The 11,766-nt window shown below is 34.0% G+C and overlaps 1 protein-coding gene across 2 annotated transcripts in view; it reads right to left on the bottom strand.

The window, feature by feature from the left end:
- LOC107656139 (contactin-associated protein-like 2) overlaps nt 1-11,766 on the bottom strand; it is a 48,959-nt gene that overhangs the window by 20,831 nt on the left and 16,362 nt on the right. For both annotated transcript variants that reach the window (XM_016443858.1, XM_016443859.1), the window contains exons 2-7: nt 7,380-7,490; nt 5,924-6,117; nt 4,192-4,339; nt 3,612-3,815; nt 2,394-2,578; nt 881-1,024 (exon numbers count right to left, since the gene is read on the bottom strand). In XM_016443858.1, coding sequence (XP_016299344.1) covers nt 881-1,024; nt 2,394-2,578; nt 3,612-3,815; nt 4,192-4,339; nt 5,924-6,117; nt 7,380-7,490 — 986 coding nt within the window. The remainder of the gene's footprint in view (nt 1-880; nt 1,025-2,393; nt 2,579-3,611; nt 3,816-4,191; nt 4,340-5,923; nt 6,118-7,379; nt 7,491-11,766) is intronic.

Here is an 11,766-nt window from a genome sequence, read left to right as displayed (position 1 = left end):
ACACATTTCATTACACACAACATAATGTTCTTTTTAGCAACGTCATATGACCCCTTTAAGGACTTTTTAAAAGTGATATTTCAATACCAAGAAATGTCATTGACATTAATAAAATCTCAAAACTCAAATATTTTCTTTAAATTTAAATATATTCTTTCAAATATTTTTCTCCAAAATGCTGAGTATATAGTATTGTAAATTATAATGTATATTTATATAATATAATTTATTTTTTAAATATTATATTTAAATAATATTATTTATTTATATATAGAATATAAAACATTAAAAAAGTTAAAAAAAACTAAAATAAAATATAATACAGTAATATAATTATTATAATTCTCTCAAAAACTGTGATGTTTATTTCAGAATCAGGGTTCTTGCAGTCTTTGAAAACCTGGATATTTGAAAAAGTTTTTGAAAATGACCTGGAAAAATGCAAAACATTTTATTGAGTAGAAATTGCCATCTGTGAGTTATCTTTATCCTATAACCTTAACCTTGTCCCGTATGTCATATAAATGTTTTATTGAACTCAGAAGAACATTCACTTCTTTATTCTTCTGAAATTATAGAATTTAATTATTTCGATTTTAATATAATTTAATATAATGTAAACTTACTTTAATTATTTGTTTTACATTTTTAATTAAATTTATTTGAATATATTGACAATCCCAGTTTCTGTCAATAAAAAAGTTTGAAAACAAGCAGCTTTGTGATTACAGCAGAAGTACCAGAAATATCTTAGTCTTGGAGCAACGTAACACCCAGCAACAGCAGTTCCTCTGTGAAGCTCATGAATTATCTCCACAAGGCACTGGAGAGCTCTGTAGTATTCATTTGATAAAAATAGACATGCAAATTTGGCACGTACGAAGCTGGAAGTGTCTACTTTTCTCCTGCGTGCGAGGTTAGTGATGTTGTCCCCGTTGTAATGAATGGCCTCCATGCAGCCGATGTAGTTCTCTCTGCCCCCTGAGCTGGGCTTGGCAGAAACTGGCATCCCTCCAAATGTAATCTAGGAATAGACACCGAGGTACAGTGAAAGTGATGGAAACATTTACCATCTATAATACAGACAGCCGAACATTAATCTCATCTAATCTTATCTACGCTATCTATCTGTTTGAATAAATGCCAACCAGTGAACGCAATCATTAGTGTGCTAAAGACCCAAATCCCAGCAGCACTGGGGTAAAATATTGAAACAGAGCGGGGGAGAGCTGTAAATGAAACGTGAGAGGGAAGATGAGAGAGGACTGAGGCTTTATTACATAATATGCAAATATGTAATTGTGCTAATGTCTTTTCCGTGATCATAAAGGGATAGTTTTCCCCAAAATGTGTTCAGTTCAGAAATGCTGCCTTAAAACCAGTGTTTTTTTTGTTGGTATCATTGAGGTACTATTAGCAATATTTAGAATTAGATGTTATTTTCATATTTTCTGTTCAGGCTTATTATAGTTACCTAAGACCAGAACTGAAACTAAAATTAAAACCATAAAAAAATCGTTACTTAAAATAAAATAAACATTAACTGAAAAATGTAAATATATATATATATATATATATATATATAGCTAAAAAGCTAAATATTTCATTAAAATGTATTAAGTAAAATGTAAATGTAATGCAAACATCAACAAGAATATGACTCTAAATAGGGATTATTTTAATGATTTCACAAAAGCAACTGTAAATTAATATGGTAGTACATGGATGTTATTATAGGCCAGATGACAACAAATGCAAAACTCAGTATCTCTCTGTCAACCAAAGGGTTTAAGAGCCCTGTTTTAGGTTAAAATATTGTTCTGATCTGAACAGCATTGTGACTTCAGAAAATCCTGAAGGAGAATGTCCGGCCGTCAGTTTGTGACCTCAAGCTCAAGCGCACTTGGTTTATGCAGCAGGACAATGATCCAAAACACACCAGCAAGTCCAACTTTGAATGGCTCAAGAAAAACAAAATTAAGGTTTCGGAGTGGCCAAGTCAAAGTCCAGACAAAAGTATAAAACATAAAAAGAATATAAAAAGAAAATATAAAAATAATAACTGATTCAAAATATTAATAAAAACTACAATAGTATCTCAATGATGCTAAAATAACATTGATGTGGTTTTTGTCTATACAGTTTTTCAGTTTTTATAAATTTTTACTTTAGCTGATTTTTTATGTTGCCTTTATACATATTACTTCACTAAATGTACAGTATATTTCATTTCATTTTATTTCAAGTAAGTAATGAAAAGTAAATAATACAGATAAAATATTTCTTTAAGAATATAGTTGTCTGACCTCCCAACCGTATTTAATGATGAAAAATCCTATAAATTCCTTGTGATTTCACAAAACATATAGATTTATTTGAAATCTGTCATTTACTTCGTAGTCCAGGTCCAGATGGTCAAACTCTCCGTTGGTGCGGAAGCTCTGCGTGTGCTGGTCGAGCGTGAAGTTAACACTGCGTCTGTAGCGTTTGATCAGAACAGAGTGCCAGTGGTCGTCATCCAGCAGACTGCCGCTAGACACCGATGTGTGACCCTGAATGGAGCCGTACTGATTACTGCCTGAAATAGACACAAGCGTCAAAAGCCATTAGTGAAATGGGTCAGACAGGTCAAACGGGGATCCTTTCTACAATGGCTAAGGAGACACAAAATAATCCTAATACCAGCAAGTTTTGCATGCTGTCAATCATAGAACAAAACAGATGTACTAAAAGTCTATTTAGATCTATTTGTAACCCTGGACCACAAAACCAGTCTTAAGGGTCAATTTTTTGAAATTGGGATTTATATATCATCTAAAATGGACAATATTTGGCCGAGATACAGCTATTTGAAAGTCTGGAATCTGAGGGTGCAAAAAAATCTAAATATTGAGAAAATCGCCTTTAAAGTTGTCTAAATTAAGTTCTTAGCAATACATATTACTAATCAAAAATTAAGTTTTGATATATTTACGGTAGGATATTTACAAAATATCTTCGTGGAACATGATCTTTATTTAATATTCTAATGATTTTTGGCATAAAAGAACATTTTGACCCATACAATGTATTGTTGGCTATTGCTACAAACATACCCATGCTACTTATGACTGGTTTTGTGCTCCAGGGTCACATTTAAAACTTTGAGGCTGGTAAGATTTTTTAATGTTTTTGTCATGCTCACCCAGGCTGCATTTATTTGATCAAAAATACAGTAAAATCATTAAAATTGAGAAATATTATTACAATTCAAAATAGCTGTTTTCTATTTGAACATATTTTAAAATGCAGTTTATTCCTGTGATGCAAAGCTGAATTTTCAGCATCATCACTCCAGTCTTCAGTGTCACATGATCCTTCAGAAATCATTCTGATATGCTGATTTGAAGAAACATTGCTTATTATTATCAATGTTGAAAACAGTTGTGCTGCTTCATATTTTTGTGGAAAAGAACAGCATGTATTTGAAATAGAAATCTTAACATCATACTGCTACTTTTAATCAATTTAATGCATCCTGGTGGACTAAAAGTATTCATTTCTAGTAAAAACGACCTCCAAAATTTTGAACAGTAGTGTGTCACTGTCACTCTCTGAGTTAAATCGGTTACCCAGGTTGATCTGCAGCAGGAGTTTGGCTCGCTGCAGCTCTAGAGTGATATAATCACCCTGCTGTCCCTCTCCGTGCAGCAGAACGCCGTCTCCTTTAGTAGTCTTAAACTTCAGTGAAATCGCGTCCTTCAAGATCTTCATCTTTTTCTGTCTAAATCGATAGGAAATCACTCCCTGGCCGTCAAAGCTGATCACATCCGCCCCTGAATGCAGGAATATGGGTCAGTCACAAACAAACATATGAAGTCTTCCTCAGCCTTCCAACACTTTCTCCAACCAAACCAAGTTTATGATGCAACAGCGGTGAAACTAAGCATATTTGCTTTTAAAGGGGCCATATCATGAATTATTATGCAGAATTATCCTTGATCTTGAAATAAACATTTCATGTGTATTATATACACTGTATATAAAAGAGCCTATTATTGAAGAATAATGCAACTATATTGGACCAAAGAAAAAGTGAACAATGCATAAAGAGGTTAGGTGATGAAAGGGTTAAAAATTGTTCAAATGTGTAAAAATGACCCTTCTAAAATGTGTGAAAGATACATCAAGGATCGATTCCACAACACTCACAGTAAGCGCAGCCATAGAGCTCCACTCTCAGCCCAATTCTCCCCTCCTCACTCCAGTCCAGCGGGATGAGACGCACGAATCGGGCCACGAAAGGGTGCTGGAGTTCATGGCGCACGGCCCGCTCTGAGTTCCAGTTACCTGAAAACGTCTGAGGCAGGAAGAAGGGAAGCACACTTTATAAAGGCATCGAGAAAACCTCCTCCTGTGAGTGAGACACTCCATTACTGCGGGTTCTGCTTACACAGATCAATACGACAGGCTCTCGAAGCATATTTCCAGGAGAACTGCCTTCGCATCTTAATTTCTTGGCATAAGCACTGTTTATGAAAGGAGGGAAATATGTGTGCAGTAATGTGTTATGAGGAATGAGTGTAATTGCATTTACAATCTGGAGATAAAAGTATAATGTTAGCTTTTGAAATTTTGAAATATAATCCATTTATGAGGCAGTTTTTGAACTTTGTAATGCTATGGAGGAAATCATAGGAAAGTGAAATTCTTCTCCTAGAGAGCAGAGATTAAACTGAGAGCAAATGAGACCCTGGAGCACAAAACCAGTCTTAAGTCGCTGGGGTATATTTGTAGCAATAGCCAAAAATACATTGTATGGGTCAAAATTATTGATTTTTCTTTTATGCCAAAAAACATTAGGATATGAAGTAAAGATCATGTTCCATGAAGATATTTTGTAAATGTCCTACTGTAAATATATCAAAACTTAATTTTTGATTAGTAATATGCATTGCTAAGAACTTCATTTGGACAACTTTAAAGGCAATTTTCTCAATATTTAGATTTTTTTGCACCCTCAGATTCCAGACTTTCAGATAGCTGTATCTCAGCCAAATATTGTCCTATCCTAACAAACATACATCAATGGAAAGCTTATTTATTCATAAAAGCCATTATTCAGCTTTGAGATGGTGTATAAATCTCAATTTCAAATTGACCCTTTATGACTGGTTTTGTGGTCCAGGGTCACAAATGGAGACTTTTCAATTGTTTCTCAGGGAACAATGTAATTAAAACAAGAAACTTGCACAAGTCTCCAGCTTATCAGAGAAAGAATTACAGAATTTCAGAATAGATTTCATAAATGTCTCAAACTGTGCTCAGCAATAAAATGATTTTAGTATGAACTCATGAAGCTTGAACACTATCCACATTATTTTTTATAGCTTTATACCAGTGTTCTTTTTTATTGTTATTTATTTACTATTAAGGTATTTAATAATAAGGTATTTAATTAAGGTATAAACTTTTATTTTTATATTTGAAGTTTTCATTTTAATTTTAGTTAAAGTTTTAGCAATTATGTTTTCTGCTTCTGTCATCTTTTATTATTTATTTTTAATATTTTTTATTTAGCTTTAATTTATTTTTATTTTATTTATCATTTTAATCATTTTAGTACTTAAAATTATTTCAGGATTTTTTTTCATTTAATATTTAGATTTTATTTTATTTCAACTTCAACTAGTTTTAGGTTGTTCTATACTCTTAAAGTCTCATATGTGTCTCTTTTTGTTTCTCAAAAGACTTGCACTTAATTTGAAAAGAAAGAAGATTATTAAAGTTTGACTGTCCAAAATCTTGGAAAAGTTTCACTTTTGGCTAAACTTATGTGGGTCAGTTTGTATGACACAGCAGCAGCTGTTACTGTCAGATTTGGTAACCCAAAAACAAGATTTAGTTCCTGAGCTATAAATCACAGTTGTCCCTGTAAACTCACCCATATGTTGCTGTCCTGCCGATACGGCTTCCAGTTACTTCCCGTGTCACTGTAGAGGAGCCTGTAGTGTTTTGTCCAATCAGAGCTGCTGTATCTACCCTGTGTTGCTATGGCAGTGATTTGTTTCCTGGCCCTGAGGTCCACCTGTAGCCACTGGTACCTGTCGGAGTCTGACGGTGACCATCCTCCATTGCCTTAGAAAGACAAAGCACAAGTCAAATCTGATGTGTGAAAACAGCACATGCTGCCAAGCCTTAATTACGATGCTTTAGTCCACACCGCAGTGCCATAATGCTCCATTAGCACTATACTTCCTTAGAGGTAGCCAGAATGTGCATTAAAATTCATTATGATCTATAGAGATGTTTTTCTCCATTTTGCAATCTAAGCAAAACCTAATGCATCCTTTATACTTTATCTGCAGTTAATCGCACATCACATCTCTGTCTAAATGTCAACTAATGAGGAGAGAGACGCAGCGGACCTGACAGTGGCATACAGGCTGTCCAGAATAGCCATACAATTCTTACAATTTCTGCAGTTTGCACATTTTCTTGATGCATTTACTGGCCTGTTATTATACACAAGTGAAAACTGCACAGAATGCATGTCCCACAATGCAGTGCACTTGACTAGATGTTACACTTCCAGTGTAATGAATGAAGCTGGAGGTGACAGCAGGCATTGTTTATAAATTTGTGACTTATTATTTGATCATAAAGTGGGACATTTTTATACAAAATTGGACTAAAATGCAAATATATGCCAACAGTTTGCATGCAAATTAGCTGTTATTTAATTGAAGTTATAAATAGACAGCACTGGCAACCAAATAATTGACAACAACGTAGAATACTTCACATACTATTTTTTTTATATGAGGGCAGTATACAGTGTACATAAGTTTGTGGCCAGTAAGTTTTTTTTTTTTTTTAAAGAAATTAATACTTTTATTCAGCAAGGACACATTAAATGGATGAAAAGTTACAGTAAAGACATTTATAATTTTACTAAAGAATTCTATTTTAAAGAAATGTTGTTCTTTTGAACTTTCTATTCGTCCAAAAATCCTGGAAAAAATCGGTTTCCAGAAAAATATTAAGTGAATATGAACTGTTTTTAACATCAATAATAAGAAGAAATGTTTCAGCAAATCAGCATCTTAAGAATGAATTCTGAAGGATCATGTGACATTGATGAAGCCTGGAGTGATGATGCTGAAAATTCAGCTTTGCATCACAGGAACACATTTTTAAATATATTAAAATAGAAAAATGTTATTTTATATTGTAATAATATTTCATAATATTACTGTTTTACTGTAAATTCTTTGAAAAACATTAAAACGCCCAAAAAAAACCCCACATCTTATCAATCCCAAACTTTTGATGTGTAGTATACAGTATGCAGTGAACTAGTATTCCATTCTAAACACAGCCACAGAGCTCTTCCTCACCTACTCTCCTGTTGAGTTTTGCATAGCCAGCGCCAAAATCAGCTTCCAACACGGAGGAGCTGGTGAAGGCGCTGTAGGGAAGGGGTGAAGCCAACACCTCATCACACCTCTCTGGAAAAAAACAGAATCAGAAAAACATATGCTTGAAATATTTCTTAACAGACTGTACATAACAATCATAGAAAAACACAGTCATTCATCCGTTTGCTTCTGATAGAACATTCCTTTAATATCACTGAGTTTCTGTAAAATTCAGTGCCAAGAGTGCATAGATATCCACATTATGTTGTAAATCTCCTCCTCAGTACAATCTGACATTGCATGCAGTTTTTATATTTGCTGTTCTGTTCTGTTACTGGTGTCTTTTTTCCACATTTAGAACAGTCAGAATTGATCTACTTGATTTCGGTCCCTGTGCATTATACATAAACACAACATCTGAAAGTAACTCAGCTTAACAAATTCAAGGTTTGTTAGAAAGTCAAGGTTTGAGATGCAGAAAGCTCTCAGAAGTGGAACACGTTTCTGGCCTCTGTGGGTGCGGTCAGTCTGCAGTCTGAGTTTAAATAGGCTCCTCGTAACCCAATTTATCAGGCCAGAGTCTGAGTACTCCTCTCTCAGCAATGTGAGTCTCTGTTTATGTGCCTCAAAATATTTTAAAACAGTGCATTAAAAAGAAATGTTAAAATTGATCAAATGCATTCCTCTGTTTTAGTTACATGAATTTTTCATGTTCATGACCACACATTCATATTTATGACCAGCAGTGGGGCAAAGTAATGACTGTGAATACCAAGAAATACTATTGATTACTGGATTTCATACCAGATCTCGTGCAGTTTTGTAATTCTTACCTAAAACTATTAAATTAATAGTTAATAAAATAAAATAGTTTAATTTGAAGCACTAAAGTTAGTATTACTATATATTTATTAATACTATATGTGACCCTGGAGCACAAAACCAGTCTTAAGTCGCTGGGGTATATTTGTAGCAATAGCCAACAATACATTGTATGGGCCAAAATTATCGATTTTTCTTTTATGCCAAAAATCATTAGGATATTAAGTAAAGATCATGTTCCATGAAGATATTTTGCAAATTTCCTACCGTAAATATATCAAAACTTAATTTTTGATTAGTAATATGCATTGCTAAGAACTTCATTTGGACAACTTTAAAGGCGATTTTCTCAATATTTAGATTTTTATGCACCCTCAGATTCCAGATTTTCAAATAGTTGTATCTCTGCCAAATATCCTATCCTAACAAACCATACATCTATGGAAAGCTTATTTATTCAGCTTTCAGCTGATGTGTAAATCTCAATTTCAAAAAATTGACCCTTATGACTGGTTTTGTTGTCCAGGGTTACATATAATTACTGTATATGACAAAAGCACATAACAAAATTACTAAAACTTAAACTAAAATTAAAATGAACACTGAAAATATAAAAATAAATGCTAAATATAATAATACTAAAAAATACAAAACATTAATAAACATAATAGTACATAAATGGTACAGGATTTCTTTCTCCTGCAGAAGATATTTCGATCAATATAGCGGTCCAAATTACACTGGATCTCACTGACTTTTTAAAATATCTTTTTTTGTGTTCCACAGAAGAAAGTAAGTCATGCATATGTACAACATATATGTGAATCAGTTTGAGAGGAAAGGCACCACAAACAAGTGACCTAAACAAGTAAATCATTAGCAGTAAACTTTAACCCAGTTAAAAGCAAACATGCATGTTTATGAAAAATGCTGCATGAACAAAAGCAGTGCAAAAAATTTCAATGAGTCATCATGCAGCAGATGGAGCGATTATTTCCTGCTGTGAGAGGATGTGCCGACATGGTTACATGATGTTCTACATCTACTGAAGCCTTCAGAGATCGCATAAATGTCAGCAAGCACATTTGCAGTGTTGACCTTCAACCAGATGTGATGAGGTCAGGTCCTAATTTAATCAGCACGAGACATGCTGACCATCATGCTCATGTCAATGCGCACCCAAAGGAGAACGGTTATGGCGTCATTTCCATCTCTAAAACACAATTTTGCCACTAATAAACATTTTTAAAAGCTAATGCACTTGTTTACACAGAAGACAACAGGATAAGTTAGGAGACATATGCATATATGCATGTGACAAGGTAAAAGCAATAAAATATGGGTCAGTGTTTGAGACACTAATATAGTGATATTTAGAATTTTTATTGTGCATCATTTCAAAACAAGCCATAATACTCAAATTATGCAAAACTATTTTTTAATTGTGTGTATTTAGGATACATAAAATGATAGCTGTAATAAAAGCATTAGCAAGATAAAGTAGTTCATCATTTTATTTCAAATGTTTAGAATGACTGATTTCTACCACAGAATGCTATAAAAGACCTCAAATCATCTGAGATTGAAATGTTTATGACATTCAGAAAAATTAAATGTGATGCATGTATACAAACTGCTGTACATTGTGAAAGTATGTTGCAAAAGAGTTTATTTTCTACAAATCTACAGAATATTAGATACCCATATTAAAGGGTTAGTTCACCCAAAAATGAAAATTAGGCTGTGTTTTACTCACCCCCGAGGCATCCTAGGTGTATATGACTTTCTTCTTTCAGACGAATCCAGTCGGAGTTATATTAAAAATTGTCTTTGATCTTTCAAGCTGTTTAATGCCACTCAGCGGGTGTTGCATTGCTTCAGTCCAAAAGAACTTAAATAAAAATCGCCCACCCATAAAAACAAGTGTCTCACACGGCTCCGGGGGGGTGAACAAAGGCCTCCTGTAGCGAATCAACGCGTTTTTGTAAATGGAAGCAGTTCCAGGCGGATGACGTATGAGGTCGGCTTTGCGCAGAATAGTGATATTTCAATATATCATTGAATGTAACACAATAAATCACCTGAGATTTGGTAGAAATGACACTGGCATGTTTATTACATTCAGAAAAAAATGAAAACTCAGAATTCACATGTGATGCATACAAGTGAAGTATGTTGTAAGAGTTTATTTTCTACAAATCAACAGAAACAAAACAAAAGTGCCCATATTAAAAGAAAAACCCCTCCATTAATCCCTAAACTCTAGTGCAGCGATGGTGAATGCATATGAACGCTACAATTAGAGCGAGAGGGCGATTGCTCGGAGGATATTCTTTGATCGAACACCAGAGTGCTCATATATTGATCGTGATCTTCCCCTGAGATTAACCCGGAGAGCCTCAGATTCAGCACTGATCTCTCTCTCCAACCTCAGGTGCTGTTTAATACGACTCAGATCACTGATATGAGCTCTACAGCACGTAGATGAGAAATTGAGGTAATATGAGAAAGGAAAAAACACCTGGTCGCTTCATTTAGGATAGTCCTAACAAGAAACTGCAAATACTGTATCAATTAATTCTTCATCGAAAAATTGTTAGTGTCATGGAACTAGATCAAGTGTGGCACTGCAAGTTTCCAGCATTAAGTGACTTTTCTGTTTTTTACAAAATTGAAAACACTACACAATGCAACAATATTACAGGCAATAAGAACATTTTTTAGCAAACTTTTGCTAACTTTCACCAGAACAGCCACTGTGTGTGTGTGTGTATATATATATATATATATATATATATTAGTGCTGTCAAACGATTAATCGCGATTAATTGCATCCAAAATAAAAGTTTTTGTTGACATAAAATACAGTATGTGTGTGTACACATGCATGTAGGCCTATATATTTTAGAAAAAATATGTTATGTTTATATATCAAAACAAGGTGACGTGCCTGATTTGAGCATTTGAGTTGTTAAATAGTGAAGAATTTAACTTAGCATTCATTTTGAAGAGCCGCAGAGCGTTTTTACATTCATGATTCACGAGTTCACTTCACTTCTCTCTGACTGAAAGGAAAAACAACATGCCTTTTGTTCATCAACACTGTCTTGCATGTGTCCTTTTCATTTATCTAAGGCTTTTTGTTCAGAACACCGACTGAATGCTTTCACTGAAATGGTATAATGTGCAAAAACATGTCGTTACACTGAAGTCCAAGTGCTGAGGGGCAAAAAAATGCTTTATAATCAATACTGTTATGGTCAAGCGCTTTCAGGTCCTCATCTCTTATTAAGACTGTTAGAGGATCGACTAGCTGATGGTGTAGAGAGGTGACGTCTGTTAAATAAACAACAGACTGCCACGTCTCTAATTTTCTCTCTGTTTTGATACGTTTAAAGTCACCTGTTGAACTGAGCTGCATTAAAATAACGTGGAACTGACTAGTGTTGGGCAACGATTAATCGCAACCAAAATAAAAGTTTTTGTTTATATATGTGTGTGTGTACTGTATATTTATTATGTATATATAAAGACACACACATAC

This window comes from Sinocyclocheilus anshuiensis, unplaced genomic scaffold (assembly GCF_001515605.1).
Source record: "Sinocyclocheilus anshuiensis isolate Anshui unplaced genomic scaffold, SAMN03320099.WGS_v1.1 scaffold1803, whole genome shotgun sequence".
Taxonomy (NCBI): Eukaryota; Metazoa; Chordata; class Actinopteri; order Cypriniformes; family Cyprinidae; genus Sinocyclocheilus; species Sinocyclocheilus anshuiensis.
This window is presented reverse-complemented; position numbering and strand designations above follow the sequence as displayed.